Here is a 20,877-nt window from a genome sequence, read left to right as displayed (position 1 = left end):
TTCAGTAAATGAATATATATCGATAACCGATAAGTTCAGTAAACTTGATGCATTACGATAACACGATAAATCTCGTTAACTCTATAAATTATTTATTTATTTTATTTATTTAATTATTTAACTCTATGATTATTGAATAAATATCGATAACATAATAAATTTAATTAGCTTGACAAATTTCGATAGTCCCATACAGTTTTATAGCTCGATAACTATCCTTAAATTCTGACAATTAAGTTTCTATGTCTATAAAATACGGCAACTCAATAAACATTGATCAATTTGAAGAATTCGAAACGTTGCGATAACTCAATAAACATGGATAACTCGAAAAATTTCGTTAACTATAAACTTCGATGATTTGATATACTTCGATAACTTGATAACTTTCGATAACTAAATTCTTCATGATTGAATTTATTTCGATTCCTACCGAAAAATTTCAATAAATTTTCTTAAACTTTCAGTTACAGTAATTCTTATGCATTTCATATTAGTGGTATTCGCGCTTCTGTGTATTCGCTGTATCCTGCGTAAGTGTAACCAGACGAGCGTGTGGTTGTTGTTGCATGTGTATTTGATGTACCGCCAGCAACAACAAATGACACGCTCATGCAGTTACGATTACACAACATACAACGAATACACATAAGAATGAATTCCCCTATTGTTTTAATTTTCGTCTTTATCTTCAATTTTATTTGCACTTTTTTGTCTTAATCATTATCATATATTTCTTCATCATCACATTTATCTTGATTATAAACGAAGAAAACAAAAATGCGTAAACAACTCAAATTGAACAACAATTATACACAATTTTTTGGCCATAATTTTCAACCAATTTTGAAACCATGAAAAATCTTCTAATCTAATGCCCTTCCTATGGTAAAATTGGTTTGGTACAATCACCAAAGCGTATTAATATACATCCCGTCACTCACAGAAGTATTCGTAAATTAGTTTTATCACAATGTTCAAAATGTTTTCCATCATAAATATTTTTCGCTAATTTTCGTTTAAAATAGAGCTCATTCTTTACCAAAAACCATATAAATCATTCTGCAAACTTTGTACAAAATTCAAAAAAATTTATCAAACTTAAAAAAAATTTCATTAAAATTTCAAACTTTTATTCAGAATTTTTAGAAAAATTTTCAGTATGCAGTTTTGTAGCCCGTTCAATTTTAGTACAATAAAGTGCAAGTTTCAAGTAGCTAAAAATTACTGCTGAATTTTTAGATTTTTTTTTTGTCGAGGGTGTTGCGCATTTTCTTCCATATAAAAACTGATTTCGGTCATGCCTATGTATATGTTAGGAGGATCTGATACATATAAACTTTTTCGGAAATGGGCGTGGTTTCGCTTACTTATGGTTGAATTAAACATAACAAAATTCTGTCTGGTTCAAAATTTTGCACGAAGCTTAAGTTCATACTACTTAAAGCTGTCAGAAATGGGCTTAAAATTAAAAAAAAAATCCAATTTTTATGCGTGGCAAATATCGATAAATAGTCAAGTTTGGTCAACGAAATTCCTTATACGATCACTATTTTTAGCTCTAATTACAAAAATTAGATATCATTAGAAGGGCTATAAATCAGACTATATATCTTCAAAAAAAAGAAGTAAAATCACCCAAATTTGGCTCGCTCTAGATCAAATGCAAATGAATTACTTGAGGAAAATGAAATTTCCAGTTGGCTTAAAAAAAAAATTCTTCAAAACCAGCACTTTTCAGCAGCTAAAGTCATGTTACTTTGGTACGAATTTTAGCGGAAAACCAACGGAAAAAACTGTTATTTATCAGACGCTCGTTAATTTAGGGAGAAGAGTACCCTTTGAAGTTAATAAACTGCAACGCTCTATTTTATAGACAATTACGTTTTATTTAACTTAAAGTCGGTAGCTACATATTAGGCTGGGTCGATTTTGTATGGGGGGAAATAAAAGGCATTTGACCGTATTGTAATAGTAATATTATGATGTCTTAGGTCTAAGCCAATTGTTATTGGCCACGAAAGATTAATTTACAACTTATCTTTAGCCCGCGCAATTGAATCAAAGTGTATGAATTTTCAAAATTAAACTTTGGCTTGTAATATCTATGGAATGCGTTAATTGTTCTAAACAGGACGATATATCAGATTAAGGGTTATTAAATTTAGTATCTCACGTTCATTTATCATTTTTCAATAAGTTTACAAGTTTTTAAGATATTAAGATAAAACTTACAAAAACTATAATTTCCCTTATGAATTTTCATTACTTCAGCAACCAAGTGAAAAATTCAAAAAAGTGAGACGAAATTTATTTCAAATGTTGTAATGTTTTCGAATGTTTATATTTACATTTGGTCAGTTTTCAAGATCGTGGTGAATGAGGTCAAACATGTATTTTGAAAAATTAGGAACCGTTTGATAAGTTAATAGTACTTTCCACCATATAAGTATTTACATACATTAACATAATACAATTAGGGTGAGAAGTTTTAAGTCCATTTATGCAGTCTTGAAAATTTTTCGCGGTTTCTAAATCTGCCGTTATATGAAAGTAGGGGACGTGCAATAAGGTTTTAGATATAAATAAATATTTTAGTTAATTCCATTATGTGAAAAAGTGACTGTAGGTAAATGCAATAGTCTTTAACACATCCTGGGGAATCCTTTTGAGGACTCTCCAATTGAACGATATTGCTTTGCATTTAGCTTGAACGAAAAAAGTCACTCCCTGGCACACTTTTCTGTAATCCGGTTCTATCATCTAAAAGTTATTTATACAATTGAAGAGACTTTTTTTATAAAAAAACTGGAGATCCACTTAAGTTTTTCGATATATCTTTGGTAAATGCTACTCGATCGGTGCGTAATAATCACCAAATTGAAGGCGATACTTAATGTTACTAATTTTTGATAATAATTTGATTAAAATCGTTCTGATTATTAACAAACTATTTTAAAATAAAAGAAATTTTGAATAATTTTTTTTGTCATTTTCTTATATTTGCAATTTTTATATTGTATGCCTAAACATAAGTAAACTAATTAGTGTTTCTAGAAGTTGTGCCTATTCAGTGTTCCCATAGTCATTTGCATAAAGAAAATTTTTCCACGATGATGGAAAATAATGGCTTTTCTATTAGAGTTACCGAAATTGTCCCTAAATTTGCAAAAAATCGCAAATTATAGCTAATATTAAAAAAAGATTAAAACATTTGGAACCAGCGATCTAAATGCACGCCAGCAATATTAATGCTGTTCTTTACATCTTTTGACTCTAGGCCAGTGCAGTTAGCAAGGGAACAATTCATATATTATTGAAAACAGATAACTTTGAGATTAACGATAAGCTAAAGGGCTGCGAGAAATGAAATTTGACTTTTTATTTTGGGTAAACGAATTCATTATCTAATAATATGCACCAAAACTTTTTGCTGAACCCAGAATTTTTAACAAGAATTGATCTTGTTTGACTAGGGTGCTGTGGGTCACGTGGCGGTCGATGCGCGGGCTCTTACAACTACAATAAAATACTAATATTTTGCAGGCTTGTTGTTGACTTCATGACACAATATATTTTTACTATTACCAAGGGATTTGATAAAAATTAAATTTTCGACCCGCCCTACTACATATGTAGAAATATGCATATTTTCATATGTTGGAAATATACTCACACGACTGTAACAAAGACCGGAAATTGCAGTGCAATAACTTCTCAAAGTCATCAATAACCCGCACGAAAAACTACAAAAAAAATAGTATTTATATTTGTTTGCAACAGAGCAATCAATGCCAGTATGCAAGTGCAAGGCCACACAAAAAGGTTTAGCCGCCTCTTTACTTCGTTATTTATACATACATACGTACATACATATGTATATTGTGTAGCTTTCAGGGCGGACAGCCATATTTCCGGTTGACTTGCATTTGAAAACGGATGGCAAAGTGCAGTATGTATATCGAATGCATTTGCCACGATGAAGCGCCAGTGGAGCAACTCGAAATTACCAGACTGTTTTCAAATGCATTCAAAAGCTACCAACAGTTGCAGCGATATACATACAGTTGCGGTATGTCTAGGTCTTGTGACGCCAAGTCTGGCAAAAATTGGGCGCATAAACCTTTGCTTTTATCTCTGCGTAGTGGGTGTTTTGCATTCAAAGTAAGTGTTTGGCATTAGAAAATGTGCTAAAGGTGGTAGTGAATGAAGGCGATGTACAGGTACATACACACACATTTTGTGGCATCAACACTATTTTTTGGCTGATGCAGTGGTTATTTGAATTGTAAAGTTTTTTGACTGCAGTTGATTTATCAGTGAAAAATAAATGCCGGGTGCAATTGTTCGCAAAAGATATGTGTAATTATACACTTTTATAGTCACATTTCACTGAAACTTTTATTTACCAAAGATAGTCTATATTTATCTAAGTATGTAAGCCACACGGGATCAATGCCATTTACAATACGAATCACTCCAAAATTCTATATTGGGCGTAAGGCATGGCCTATGGTATTGGCAATGCTCGAGGGATGGGGAGGGCAAAATACAAAAATCTGACTAGTGAGGGGTAACTCCGGGATACCCGCAAGGAAATATAGAATGAACTGTTCGCTTTCATTCAATTATACCCGTGAAAGATGAGTGAAGGATTGATTTATTTCGAATTATACCCTATGAGATTAGTTGCGACCAATTAATGCGCACTTGCTGCTGACAATCGCCGTCATTTACTGCATTTATTGGACAATTCTGGCTAAGATATACTTTTGTAAGATAAATAAAATGCAGATGGCAAGATAGATCGAAAGACTGTTTCTTTCGTTAATTTAATTTTGTCTTCATTTCTTAATTTTATTGCTCTAAAAAGAAAAATATATTAATTTTTTTGATTTTAAATTTTTGTCTTTTTTTGTTTAATTTTCCTTTAGTTTTAAAGATTTAAAAAGTGGAGATCTTTTCTAATATCTCATTTTCAATATTTATTTTATTTTTTTAATTGTTTTTTTCTTTCTAATTTAGTTTTTTTTTATTTCATTGTTTTAAGAAGAAATATTTTATTTTAATTTAATTTAATTTTTATAAAATATTTTTTATTTATTTTTTCTTTATTAATTTTTTCTACATTTAATTTTCTTTCATTCATTACTATTGACTGTTTTAAAAAGAGAAATATATATGTGTTTCGAATTCAATTTAATAAAAGAAAATTGCTTGCTTAAAGGCGAATAGTATGACGCTAAGACATCCTCGTTAGCAAATCTTTCAATTAGTCTTTCGGAAGACAGTAAAGAGTTTTAGGGTAGTTTCCGGAATTGACAATTGTCTTACGAGACCGCACTCTTTAGAAATAAGCCGCAAAATTTCTTTCACGACGCATCCAGTTTTTTTTTTTACCTGAGCAAATGGAACATACGCAGTTTAATTGATTTTTTTTTGAAGTTGTTGTTTTGAAAACATTCTTCTCTACAAAAACGACTAATGTTAAAACAATCATTTTTGAATTACTCATTCACCTCGACTAAGAAAAATCCTAATTAATTTAATAAGTAATTATTCCATTTGCTCGAATAACGAATAAAGCTATAAACGTAGTGGTGTTTCACACATACACACAATTTAAAACTTTAGTAATACTTGCTAAGAAGAGGGCTTGATCGCCGATGTTGTTACATATTTAGTGGTTTTACGCCAAAGCGAATCTCTTTTATGCAAAAACTTGCATTTGCAAATTTAGTGCATTAAGTCATCAACTACAAGCTCGAAATATCTAAGGACCTTACACACTGGTAATCATCTTACGAGGTAATCCATGTTTTCTTTCAGCTTTTAGTACCAAAATTGTTATACCCAATATCTTCTATTAGTAAAGTATAAAATGAACACCTTCGATGACGTTTCACGTTGAAATTTGCAAATAACCGTGCCGCCGTAGCTATTTCCGAGAGCCTCACTTGGTAAAGTGGTTAAAAATTATGTCCTATATCAAATTTACATCCTAAATTCCTACTTCAATAAGGCGGAAACGCCTTCGTTAAAGAAATGGAGATTCGACAGAGTGGTAAGGATCGGCGGAGGAAGTGTAAGCTGCTGGTAAGGCATTATTACATGCTCCTATTTCCTACGAGGTTACCATTTCCTAACTAACACGATGTCAATACACGTAAAGGGGATCTGATACAGAAATTAAAGAATTAAATACGATTTTTAAGTAACGGCTGAAGTGATTACAAAAAACAAAGGCAACAAGCCTGAAAAGTATTGCAGCCTCTTGTTAAATTTCCCAAAAGTGAATATACCAGGGACGTGAACCGGATGAAATATTTTGGCGGTTCGGTTCAGCGGTTCGAACTGTTTTTGCACTTTTGGATCGGTTCGTCAAAGCGGTTTTTTTGGTCTTTGAACCGGGGTTTCGGTTCGGTTCAACGGTTCGAAAAATAAAAAAAATTACGCGCAAGTTTAAGTGTCAAGTGTCAAGTGCAACAACACGCAAGGTTACGGGTCAAGCGTCTGTCAAATGAGATGGGTTGCCTTTACATTTGATATTGTCACATAGTAAACAAACATTTTGCGATGTTGCTTTAACCGGGGTTCAAACCCAGGCGTTGCGGAGTGGAAGCGCGCACTGCTTACCACTTCACCACAGCGGCCGACCATATATTTCAAGTAAAAATACGTAAAGTAAAGACAAAAGCGATTGAAAAAGAACTGTCATTTGAATAAAGTACGCATGGTAAATTACGTACTCATAACAATGGAAGTTTGAAGCTCTTGCAGAAAAAGATCGCGATGTACGACTATTTATGAAATTATAATTGGCCATAGACGGAAGCTTTGGACTCCACATACCGAATACGCTTCAGGTTTTTGAGAGTTTACTTATGCGAAAATCTTGGAAAGTCTAAGTACAGTTTGTAGCTAGAGCAGTTTTTAATAGAACGAAATGTTGTAAAAACAAGTGCGAAGAAGAAGTGGGGGAGTCTTCTGTCAAGAGCTTTCCATCAGCACTAAGTTCAGCTTCCCGGACTTCTGCAGTGTATTCCAGACGAAAGTGGCTACTAGTTATCAAAGAATCGGGGGATTTACTGCTCCGGAGTGCTATGACAGTCAGGGTGGTGAGCCATGCGGCTATGAGGGCCTTGAGTACGTTGCAGGTGTGCTCTAACTTGGTTAAGGAATGTCTGATCTCTCTCGGTCGCATCGTAATACTTCTGTATTAGGCTTATTTGTGTTCCGGGTCACAGCCACATTGCGGGGAACTATGTGACTGACGAATTGGTCGGGAAAGGAACTCGTGAAACATTACCGCCGGATAAAGAGGGGCAGGGGGAGCCATCGAACACTTGTGGCACACTCTTGGATAGATGGGCCACATGCCAGCTCAGCGATCGCAAAGGCTCTTCTGGCTAAGGGTGGACGGGGGCGGTCGAAGGCACTCCTCACACTCACAACGCCACAGCTCTTACTTTTGGTGGGAATTTAAACGGTTCACTAACCAATCGGTATTCACGCAGTAAGGCTGAGCATACTCTCGGACCCCATATGTCGCAGTTGCCAGCAAGATGACGAGGTGGAATCACCTCAACAGTACCTTCTTAGGTGACCAACGTGAAGTACTTTGGCACTCACATCCTTAATAGCCCCGAGGAGCTCTGGGGCATTCAGATTAGCCGAATTCGTAATTACATAATCGACTCCAAATTATCTTAGTGAGCCCCGGTTACGCGGTGCTGCCACCTAACATAACCGAACTGTGAAGGAATTAGTCTACGCCTAATTACTAGTTTTTTAAATTTTAAATGAATTAATTGGATTAAATTCCAAACAAATCACATTCTTATGCGTGTGTTAAAATTCACGGAAAGGTAATTTTTGATTTAAGTTACTCACAAACTTTGGTATCCTTTGAGTTTTTGGAGGAGTTTTGGTTAACGATAAAGAATTTGATATCAAATTTTATATCATTAGAGAGGATCGACAGTTATATTACTCTCTGAGTCACACCTGGATTTTTGGTAAACTTTTTATTTTTGCGCTGAGATAAAATAGCCGCAAATTCGCTACGAAAAGCTAAAACACTAACGTAGTGATATTACGCCTGTACTCTTAATTAAACGCGTTGATTTTATCTTTAAGCAATTATTCAAATTGCTGTGTTCACACTCTATTGCAATTTTATTAACTTCAATTTGAAATACCCGAAATCAACTCAACACAAGTGGGCAAGCGTCAAAAGGGCCAAGGCCGCGTGCACCACTATCTCTCACGTGTGACACAAATCGAAAGCCAGTTCGTTCGCGACTGGACTTCCACGCAACGACTGCGTTTTATCACAATTAAATCGTAAAAAGAAAGAAAGTTAAATAAAGTGTTTGTATGTACATATGTGTACATACATACTTAGCTATACACATACCTACATATTTAGGTAAGTAGATATAAGGTATATTTACACACAAGTCGCTAAAACGTGTTTAATGGCACTTTTAAGTACCGACGCAAGTATGTATGTATGTGTGCATGAATTAGCTAAATATCAACTCACCTGAAAAATCATATAACCCGAATCGTACATCCAAAAGTCCTCCGGCGTATGGCCAGGCTTACTCAGCTGTATGGCCAGACAACGTTGTAATATCAGACGGCAACGTTGCGGTCCGCCAGGCGATTTTGTACCCATTGTGTTGGTGTTGCTGGTGCTGGTGCTGTTATTGACGATAAAAATATTTTCGTTTGGAATTGACGCACTATGTACTAAGAATACACTTGGAGATTCCGACACTTTTGCGAGAGGAATTTCACTTTCTTTTGATTGAAAAGATTTTGATTTCGTTTCGAAGCACTTGGGGAACACTATTTTGAGTTGAGCTCGTGTATTTGTTACTCGTAATATTGCCAAAGCTTCAGTTATGCTTTTTGTTATGTAATGCAGCTCGCACTAAAAATTTTCGCAAAATCTGAAACAAAAGAAAAAAAAAACACTTTGCGCTACACAAAAAAATCCATTGGCGCACATTTCCGTTGTTACAAAATGCTCTTTTCAGTGCACCACCAACTTCGTTAGTATATTGCAGCAATTTTTCACGCCGCCACACTAACAACAATGACACTGACAGCCAGCATACATAATTCGGTAGCTCCTTCGTATTGGATTTATTAGCTTTTCACATTTTTCACTTTTCTTAACGCATGCGCGGCATACTTTAAGACATTTTCGCTTCTTTGATAAGCAAAAACAAAAAACGTGCGTACATAAATATTGCTTGCCCCCAACATACGAAACGAAACACCGCAACACCGGACAACGCGCGTCGGTAGATAAATTCGTACTAGCGCCACCGGAGCGCCATTCCCGTTGACAAAGTCGGCTGAAAAAATTTAGCCACTGCTTCGTCGACTCCACTGATGGGGCAGCAACTGACAAAAGGTATGAAGTCGCAATGTGCCAAAAGTCGAAAATCAACAACCGAAAACAACACCAACAATTCCGTCAAGTTGCTGTGGTACTTGTGGTCTCAGCTCACCAACGTAGACGACGACGACGACGACGACGACGACAACAAAATTGGTAAGCTGCTTCAACAATGATGACGACGTCGTTGGAGCAGACGACGTTTGCCGATCGGTGTGCAATCGTGCTGCGAGTGTTTTTATGTGGTCGCACTGTGGATGCTATCCATGAGGTGGTGGCGGCGATGGTGGATGGAGGTGGTGGAGCAGATGATCGCCACTGTCTGCCAGGTTGCTGCTTTGTTCGGGCACTCGGTTATTTGATCTGGAACGAGAGACAACAAGAGCGATTGAGAGCATGTAAGAGATTGGAGAGTGTGTGTCTGAAAAAATTTGTATTCCATTGCAAAAGTTAACAATTAGATAGGCGTGTGTTCCTTCGCAATCTAATGAATTGTGGAGAGTGAAACTGAGCTGCTGAACAGCAAAGAGCACAATAAATATCTCCATATGAATGTATCTGCACTTAAGAACCTTTTGCTGACACTATCGTCTATGGAGTCGCTCGCCGCTGCAAAAATCAGTTCGATGTGTCGCAATGACTGCTTTTCTCACACATAATAAAATTAGAGTTTCATTTGGTTGAAGCTAAAGCAACACTTGTACTTGTACTCGCGCTTTGTTTCGTCTTCGCATTCCGCTGTGAATTCGAATTGTGTAAAAAGTGGCAGATCGAGTTCACACACTGAATGCGCGGTGAGCGACGAGACAACTCGAAGCTCACCTTTAAAAAAATTGCAAAATTGGTAGTTTTTTCTTCCTACTGCTGTTTGATTTAATCTCGCATGTATGTACCTGCTTGTATAGCTTTTGTTGTACTTCTTCGTGGATTGGAATGTAACTTTTTTCTGTCGTGTTTTTTTGCGCCAAACTTAAGAACTGGCAAAATTGTGGAGAGAAGTTAACAACAAAAATAAAATATACAAAAATAAAAATCAGATATTAAGCTTAAATATACAACGGCGGTTTTTGATTGTTAAGTCAGTCTTAATTATTATTGTGGCATTATATATGTACATACATACATACTTAGAAAATAAGTTGCATACAGGGTATTTCGAAATATTTAAACTTTAAAATTTGGTAAATCATTTAACTGCCATCAAAGAATTTGGCCTAAATTCAGTGTTTTTCTAGAACATTTTAGTTGCACTGCGAAAAGAGTTTAGTTACATACGTCAACTAAATATGTTTTCTGCAAGCAATCTGCATGGATTGATTTGGTAGAATTCGATAAAGCGGTTTCCTTGATACGCTTACTCGTCTGTAGACAAAAGTGGGCGGTGGTATGCCCATTTTACACAAATTTTTGCACAAATGAAAAATCATGAATTTTTGGAAAGTAGAGAAAAAAATTATATTATTATATAAAATTATTATTGTGATTTTTTAAACTTTATTAAACGACATAGCTAAAGGTTTTTGGGGTTGCTGATTAAAAATCTTAAGTCAGTTTTTAAAAATTCAAAATGGCAGGATCCAATAAGGCGGAAAGGTTCTTAAAATATTGGCAGACCTTCATAAAATTTGATATCCTAAAGTTCTAGAAGGCACTGATAACAAAACTAAAATCAGTTTTCAAAATTACATATGGGCTCATTCTACATGGCGGATACATTTAAAAAAAAAATGTTGAGATTTTCATAAAATTTGGTATTCAAAGGTTCTTTGAGTGGCTGAGTACAAAATTAAAGTTAGTATTCAAAAATTTAAAATGGCAATTTTTAAAAAATCCATCCGCCGTATTTGCTCAGCGATTTCGGCTTTTTAAAACTGACTTCATACCTTGTTTACATGAGGCGATTTTACAGACAACTTTTTGTTGAAAGCAAAAATCGTCTGGTGTATACGTCCATTCATCTAATCGCCTCATGCAAGCGCTTTATCAGATTCATAATCAGTAACCCCAAAAACGCTTGTATACGAAGTTAAATAAAGTTTAAAAATCAGAAGGCAATTTTCTTATGACCGGCTCAGCTTAGGGGTTGGTGGTTAAGTGTTGTTTTTCCACATGGAATCCGCAAAAGACTTAGCCTAGAAAAATAATAATATAGAGTACTTTTTTGTCTCCATTTTCCGAGAATCATTGATTTTTTTATGGTGCCAAGAAGTTTAATTTTGTCGGACGGTGTAATGATGTTTGTTACTTTCTAGAGGATTATTTGTAAACATAAATTTTAAGTGATTTGGCTTTACAGTCAGAGTTGCCACTTTGGTAAATTATTACCAAAATTGGTAGAAAAAATTTGCGTTGGTAAAAAGGTAAATTTTTTCTCATTCTGGTACACTTTTGTTAAAGTATTTTATTTGAAAACCGACTAAAATTTTGTTCCCGCTTTATTTTACGTAGTTATCTTTGTATTATGATTTTATTTCCAAAAGTGTAGTCTTCTTTATTGCATTAATTTTCGAACGCTTAATGCACACTTTTTATATACGTACATACATACATACATACATATGTGAGTATGTATATCGATAAAACGCGAACAAATCGTGCTCCATTAAAAACTCATTTCACTGAAATCTTGAGGAGCCTTTGAACATTTGAGCATTTTAAATGTTTCTTTAAAAAAAAGAAAAAAATGGACAGGCTTGTATTTACACGCTATGATTGTACAAAAAAAATTATAAAATCACCGCAAGTTTTTATAAATGTCAAATGAAAATTAAAACACAAAGTACCGGCGGCAAATATATTTTTTGAATCAAATGGAGTTTTTAGCTGCACATTGTTGGTTACACACAATTCCATACACCGAAAATAGTTCTAAAAATTCAGAGTAAAAAGTTCGAAATTTAGACGAAATATTTTTGATTTTTTCGCAATGTTGTAAACGTCCCTGATTTGTATGCGTTTAGTTAAAGCGAAAACAATTTTCTTATAAAAAAAGAACAAAAAAATGTTTACTTAAAATAATTAAAAAGATACCAAGCGCTTTTTAATGATAAAGTTTCGTTGTTGCCTTTAGTTTCATCACTTTCGCTTTTGGTTTAAGAAAAACCGCGAAGATGCCATTAATATGATCTCAAATACCATGTCACCATGTAAAAAAAGGTTATTGGTAGATATTTTCCAGATTTGGTAGATTTTTTCCAAGTGGATGGTAAATATTTTTTTTCGTCAGTGGCAACCCTGTTTACAGTAGATAAATCGGTATGTATCGCAGTTTTCGTATTTTTGCAAATTACCGTTATGCGGGAGGTGGACGTGGTTATTGATTCAAAACATTTTGAAGAGGGTTTCGCTTTTCAGTTTTGGTTCTAATGGTAAAAAGTAATTGTCACGGATTTCGCAGATAGGCGAGGGAGATTGTACGATTTAGGTGGAATTGGCGAGGCCAAATGAGTGACGTAAATAGTCCACGATCAGCGTCGCCGTTACTTCTCTACATCTTGCGTAACGGTGGGTATTGAATAAAGGTCTTTGAATTCCGTATTCACAGTCGTAATGAACCTCTGCTCGCATTTGTCTCAAGACATTTGATGTATGAATAGCAGAGTGGTTTTTATTCAGCGAAATATTACTAGCGCCAAGCTAGAATTTTCATTTTTATTGCATACATACATACATACATACATATGTACGTACGTAGATACATATTTATAATAGAAAGAACACTAAGGTCAAAGATCTTTGAAATCTTCTTGAATAGAGCAGCTTAAATATGCCAACTTTATGAGCGTACCTACATATTAAATTTTTTTTAGTTATTTTTTCGTTTATATGTATGTTTGTATGTATACGTGCTTAAGTGTGCAGGTGTTATAATTCGTCTTTCTTATTTTGTTATGAAGATTCATATACTCATTCACATATGTATGTACGTTTGCATATACATTCTTATGTATGTATATAAATATATATTTCTAAAATTATTTAATTACGCATACATATATGTATGTATATACGAGTTTTATAGCATTCGTGCGAATATCTTAAAACTCATTAGCGGAAGTTATAATTTAATTGCTTCGTCGTGTCTTTCGCATATGCGGCGTACCAAATAGTTCTACATTAGAGTATAATAACATTAGTTTTTAGTGCTCTATTTTTTGACTTTGCAATGAATTATTTATAATGAGTCATACAGAGTTGGGTATTATTCGAATAAATTGTTGTTTAGATAATTATTCGAATGAAATTTTGTCTGTAATATAATTATTCGCAAATAATTCATTCATGAATGAAATACTCGTGAATAAATTGCGTATGAATAAATTACTCGTGATTTTATTCGTTATTTAAAATAATCTTTACAAATTTATTTACAGCACGCTGAGCAATGATTATTGTCAAGGATTGTGACTCAGTTGAATTATGTTTACTGTTACTTTACTGATGCTATGTGCAAAAAAATTCCTTTCGATGTCATGAGCTTTACCTGAGCTGAGATGGTATTATTCTCTCTCTAAGCGTGCGTAATCTTGCAACTACAACATTGGTCCGATTCGTCAACCCTTAGTTTTATTCTATGTAAACCGACAAAAGTCCTTATAAGGTAGCTGAAGAGCACAGATGCGCATTTTCCATTATAGGAGAGCCAAAAATCCGCGATGTTTTTCAGGGCGAAAAGTTTTCCCGCACGTTAAAATTTGGCCATTAATATACCATCCGTGTTCCTTCTTGGAAGGATGTAGTCGAAACTTTCCTTGCTAATTCGCCACATTTAAAATACCCAAGAGCTGGTCTCCTTGAGTCTTACTGCTGCAGCAATGGCCGCTCGAGCAATTCCATAAAGCGAAGGTAGATACACGGTCGCATTTAGGGTGTATGACGTCATGAGACATCGCAAATTCGTATAATATAAACATAGGAGCAGAGTAGTCCAGACGCATTGGGTTTCTAATTGCAACTTGATTGTACAATAAATACTTTTTTTCTAAATAACCCAACTGCAGCGCCAGCTAGCGGGTCCATTTTTCATCATGCAGTTAGAACCCATTTTGAATTTGAAAACGGAAAACGGCTATATTTTTACGCATAAATACATATATGTAGATATCTATATACATATAGTAGTTGTTTTACGCGAAACAATTTTTTTTATTTGTTATTCGTTATTCGAATAAATTTTGCCCAACGCTGGTTAGACATTAAACTACATTTTTCCTACTTTGTAAATGTCTTTTTATGCTTGAACCTAGTACTGCATACTACCAAATAAATTTTCCACTGGAAATCGTGTATGCGTATTGTTGGTGAAAATGTTGGACCAAAATGTTTCAATAAAAAAAAAAAAATAATTTTGGGCGGGACGAAGTTCGCCGGGTCTGCTAGACTTTAATAAAAGTATAGTTCATACTACAACAAAATCCATTAAACTTTAAGTTTCTAACTTTGTAACAATTAAAAAAAAATTTAAAGTTTCTAACTTTGTAACAAAAAATTGTCAAATATTCATCAAAATTTCACACTTTATTCACAATTTTAGTTTTTCATGGGTATGCAATTTTGTAATAAAGTGCAAGTTTGCAGTTGATTTTTTGCAATTTTTTTTTGACGGTGATGCGTATTTTCTTCCATATAATGCTTGAACAAGTTCTACAAATTTTGAATAAGTGTGAGATTTTGATAAAAATTTTACGATTTTTTTTTTAATTGGTACAAAGAGAGAAACTTTAATTTTCATGGATTCTGTTGTAGTAAGAACTATACTTTTATAAAATTAAAAAAAACATGTTTTCAAAATATGAAAAAAAAATTTACTGTACGATTTTGACTGAAACTCGCTGTACATATGTATATCGTATTTGAAATGTAAAAAGGACTTTTAACCTTTTATAGAAGTGACAAAACATTTTTTTTTTGAAAATTGTTTTTATTTGTTTGCTCTATAATGTAATCTTTCCTTTAAATATATGTATGTACATCTCGCACACCTAGATGTACAGTGATCTCACTCAAAAATCGGATCCGGATCGTACAGATTCAACAAAATTAATACGTACTCATATAACAGTAGTTTCTTAGCTAGTATATATATTCATGAAGAAAAAATATTTGCCTTAATTGGAGGCAAGCCTTATGAGTTAATTTATGCAAAACATAGTCCTAATTTTTTTTGAGTTGATCGCTGTTTAAATCCTTACACACCTAGGTCTCTAAGTCTTATACACTTAGGTCTCTTTTTTTGCGGTTTTTTTTTGAATTTATGCGGGTTTCAAGCCATTTTTTCGCTGTAGCGATTTTGCTTTTTTTTTGAGTGTATGTAAGAGACAATGCTTCTGATAAATAATTTGTTTTTATATTCTTACATAATTAATGCTATGGAATAGTAGCTTATGGCGAAAGGCTGGCTTTAGTAAGGGCCGTTTTCTAATAAACGTATGGAAATAGCCAAAGAATGCTAAAATGTCTCTTCCATATTTATATTTCCGCCACGTAAGCCAAGCTGTTAATATTTAGTGTATCAAGTAGGAAGATAACTTAAAAGAAAATGGAGGTTTCGGGAACTATATGTAAGTCACTTACATTTCATGTTGTACGCGACCCTACCTATTCACAATCTACATTCAGTTTTGTTTTAGATGTATTACGTGATATTTTTGTCGCACTGTGATCGAATAAGCTGGTGAATCAAACGTTGCTTGACCACACATGCACATCCACATCTGCATACTAAAATTTTTTGTACATAAATACCCTAAAGAAAAATGCGACTAATCTGCGATTACTCCGGGAGAATTCGCAGAAGAACATGCGACTAGTAAAACTTTTCTTGATCTCTTTATATGGAATGTTTGAGCATGTCCTATGAAGAAATTAATATTTCTGTTTTATTCGCTAATGGGTATTAGAAGCGACTAGACTAAACTAAAAACTTGCGCCAGCTACTAAAAACAAAAACTTGCACCAGCTGCGATTTGAACCGAGGCTCAGTTGATCTCCAATTGTACCCGTACAACATTAGTCGAGACAAAGTGATCTCCAATAATACCCGTATGAGATTAGCTGCGACTAATTCTGTGGTCGTAACCAATAACCGCCCAAGTCGAAAAACCTTCGAAACATTTGTATAGAAATGTTAACATTATTAAACCATTATTAACCAAAATTAGTTCGTTCATAACTTTTTAAATAGCCCAGCTGGTGAGATGGGGATTTCATATACACATGAGATAGTAGTTGCAGAATACGATAGCATATATTCAATTATTTCTTAAGTCGAGTTAGGCGGTTATTGCTTATGACCACAGAATTAATGCCCAATTGCCCCCGATTGAGACTAATCCCGGAATATGCTCTTTAGACAACATTCGTCGCACAAATTATTTGCAGAGTATTTAAATTCGTTCAAAAGTATGTACTGTGTGTATAAGTACATATTCTTTAGCACTTAGCCAAGTCAACAATTTGATAAATAATCACAATACATTTTAATACTTTTGCAAAACTTCACATTAGGTCGGCGGTAGATCATTTGGCTTGGCCGAGATACGGCGCAGCACAGAGCGGCGTGTCAACGCCAAAAATGTGTCTTATGATCTCATCGCCCACATTATACAGTTTTTTAATTGTCCACTTTTTAAGCCACATTTCACTATACAATTTTTTTGTTATTGCTTTTATTGAGCGTCTTTGACTTTGTCTGGTGTATTTGTGAGGCTTGTTTATGTATATGTATAGTTGTTTCCTTTTCTCGATTGGAGATTTTTGTTCGTTTGCCATATGTATGTACATACATACATATACATATATGGGGCGTTCCATAACAAAAAGGACGGGGTTTACACTTCATGCAAGGTACATTGAACAGGTAGTATCAGTAGAGCAGCTGATTTGATTTATTTTCAAATTATTTGGTCTCGAAAATGTCAAATATTTTTAATTTTTTCTCACAAAAATTCTGAATTGTTAAAATCCATTTGCATTTGAAACCTTTTTCCATACAAAACAAGCGATTGAATAGCAGCTTTTGGAACGTTCGCCCAACTCAGCAGCACAACCGCTGATTACTGGCCCTTGTAAAGGATGGATCAATGCTTCGAGAAGCAAACGAATTTACTAGGATAGAAAGTTGCATCAATTTTTATTTTTTCCAATTTCAATTTTTTATTTTTTATAATTTTTTGTATTTCACATGGCACGCTTTGATTTAGAAGAAAAAATTCAGAACAGTTTTTGACACTTTCGATACCAGAAGCAACAACAAAATACACGCAAATGTTGTTTTTGCTCTACTGATACTACCTGTTTAATGTGCCTTGACTTCATGTGTTTCATTTGTTTAAACTTTTTAGGCTTGATGGATAAACCTAAATAATAAATAAATATGAAATTCGAAATATAAAATATGAAATTTAATACATTTTTAAAAACTTTAAAGCGCAAAACCAAAAACAAATCGATCTTATAGTTTTGGAAATATCTCGAGAACGGGGCGAGGTAAAAATTTGTGAAAAATCACACATACACACATCAAAATTCTCTACGAAAATAAATATTTTAAAATTTTTTTTCTCAACAGTTCTTATTGAGCTTGAGGCCGCTTTTTAATGAAAAACGATTGTGGAAAACCAACAACAACGACGACAACTCCAGCTGACTCAGCCTACGCACTGTGCTAAGTTCGCCTTCAAATCCAGTTGAAAGTCTGATGAGGAAATGTGGTGATTTCCGAAATAGCTATCACTTCTACCATTATTTCAAATTGTTGTTGCATTTCCACAATAGTTTTTCATTAAAAACGGCCTCAAGCTCAATAACAATTGTTGAATATAATTGTTGTAAAGCCATAAATAAAAAAGCAAACTTTTTTTCTTGAAAAATTTTTATACCCGAGCGCACTTGTGCACAAGGGTATTATAACTTTGTTCACATAACGGTTGTTTGTAACAGGCAAAACGAATCGAGATAGATATAGACAAATGTATACATAAATGATCAGGATGAAAAGATAAATCGATTAAGCGGTGACTGTCTGTCCGTCCGTCCGTCCGTCCGTCCGTCTGTCCGTCTGTGCACACGATAACTCGAGTAAAAATTAAGATATCTTAACGAAACTTGGTACGTGTACTTCTTTCGGACGTAGGACGGACGGTATTGAAAATGGGCAAAATCGGACAATAACCACGCCTACCTCCCATATAACGGTAATTTTCAGAAATACGAAAACTGCGATATTTTAGTAACTACTGAAGATTATTCACTCAAAATTGATATTTGCAATAACTTTTAGACGAAAAATAAGAATATTATAAATTTTTGAAAAATGGGCGTAGCCACGCCCACTTAGTGTTACATGTGTATATCTTGGCAACCGCTGCACCGATTTCTTCCAAACTTGGCACAGTTATTGGCCTTAGTACAGGATACCAAATGGCTGAAAATTTAAAAAATCGGACAATAACCACGCCCACATCCCATATAACGGTAATTTGGAGAAATACGAAATCTTCGATAAATCAGTAAATATTAAAGCTAATTTATTCAAAATTGATGCTTGCAACAATTCTTTACCAGGAAATACGCTTATCATAAAATTTTGGAAGATGGGCGTGGCACCGCCCACTTATGATCACATATATGTATCTCGGTAACCGTTCTACCAATTTGTACAAAACTCGGTGTGGTTATTGTGCTTGCCACATAAAAGCAAAACGTTCAAAATTATTGAAATCGGACTAAAATTACGGCTTTTCATATAACGGTAAATTTTAGAAATGCTTGAAACGTCAATATTTCGAAATTTAAGGACGCTAATTTATTCAAAATTGATACACCCCGGCTTACCATGTAGCGGTAGCTTTCGGAAAGGTGAAAAGGCATATATGTAATACTTGCGCCGGGTATTTAATGTTCGGCCCCGCCCGAACTTAGACTTTCTTACTTGTTTCCATTATTTTTTATTGTTAAAAGATTTAATTGCTTAGTTTAAATATATTTTACTGTTTTAAAATGAATTATAACCTTATACAGTTTTATTTCATTGCTATTAATAAAAATAACTATTTTAAGTCGTAAATTTATGTACCATTTATAAAAGAAAATAATTAAAAGCAAGTAAAGAGGTATAAGTTTGGGCGAAACCGAACTTTATATATCCGGCGCAGGTATCAAATACTGTCGTAAGCAGGGGCTTTTTTCCCGATTTCAAACGTTTTCGATAATATCCTGAGTTAAACTCAATGAAATAATTGAACCACGTTTAGTGGAAATCGCTAAAGTGGCTACCGATATACACCTTGTAGTCATAAAGTGGGCGGTGTCACGCAGTCTTATTTATTGTTAAGAGATTGTTGTAAGTATTAACTTGAAGTAAATTAGCGTCTTCAGTTATTGAAATATCAGTTTCCGTATTTTTGAAATTTACCGTTAGATATACGGGAAGCGAATGTAATTTTGGTCCGATTTGAATAATTTTCAACGAATTGCTTTTCCGTACCAGGTTTATTAAGTGCACCGAGTTTGGTAGAAATTGATAAATCGGTTACCGAGTTACCCATTTGTGGTCATAAGTGGGCGGCGCCATGCCCATTATCCAAAAATGTATCATAATCTTATGTTCTGCTGAGTGGTTATCGCGATCATCGATTTTAAGTGAATTAGATTTTTAACAGATTTCTTAGCTAGACCCTAAATAAGGCTCGTACCGAGTTGGTGAATGGGCTGCTGAGATACAGCATTTCATAATAGGTGGGCGGGGTCACGCCCATTTTCCAAAAATAATAATAATATTTTTTACAAAAATTCTACTTCACATACTAATTTTGAACAATTTGCAACCAATATTTACTGAAATATCGTAGTTTTTGCATTTTTAGAAAATACCTTTATATCGGAAATGGGCGTGGTTACATTCCCATTCGCCCATTTTTAATACCAACTTACCTTGGATAAAGGGCAACCTACATACCAAATTTCGTTGAGATATCTCGAGTTATCGTGTACACGGACAGACGTGTATATATATTTTTTTTGGATTTTTTTGGACTTAGCACATTTGCGTACCAATGCATAAAAACAAGTAAAAACGACATTACGGTAATTTTCTTTTTTGGTAATGATGTATTTTCAGTTATGCTATCTTACTGCATCAAACTCTCAATTTACATAAAAAGTGGACTTAGCACGTTTGCGAACTAAGCCAACGATTTTCATTTGACTATTCACAACTTGTTATTTATCCATCGATGTTCATCGTTAGTAGCTTGATTTTTCGGCATAAGCAGTAGGCTTTAATACAGAGGTGGGCAGCCTCGGCAGAGCATTTTTGTAGTGTTCGTGCAATTGATGTCACTGTGTGCGTGCGAACAACCCTGCAAACCATTTTTTAAGAGTATTCTGAGTTGTAGAGAAATTTTAAAGAATTCGTAAAGATCTCATCCGATTTTTTGCCGAATATTCTAAAATGAAATAAA

At 34.2% G+C, this 20,877-nt stretch overlaps 1 protein-coding gene across 1 annotated transcript in view; it reads right to left on the bottom strand.

Annotated features, from left to right (window-relative positions):
• The window catches only part of LOC118745923, a 191,229-nt gene extending 181,455 nt beyond the window's left edge, over window positions 1–9,774 (bottom strand). Inside the window, exon 1 of the mRNA XM_036479572.1 lies at window positions 8,549–9,774. Coding sequence (XP_036335465.1) covers window positions 8,549–8,683 — 135 coding nt within the window. The 5' untranslated portion in view covers window positions 8,684–9,774. The remainder of the gene's footprint in view (window positions 1–8,548) is intronic.
• Between the last annotated feature and the right edge of the window lie 11,103 nt (window positions 9,775–20,877).

Source organism: Rhagoletis pomonella, unplaced genomic scaffold (genome assembly GCF_013731165.1).
Source record: "Rhagoletis pomonella isolate Grant_MI unplaced genomic scaffold, Rhpom_1.0 Rhpom_scaffold_00010, whole genome shotgun sequence".
Lineage (NCBI taxonomy): Eukaryota > Metazoa > Arthropoda > Insecta > Diptera > Tephritidae > Rhagoletis > Rhagoletis pomonella.
This window is presented reverse-complemented; position numbering and strand designations above follow the sequence as displayed.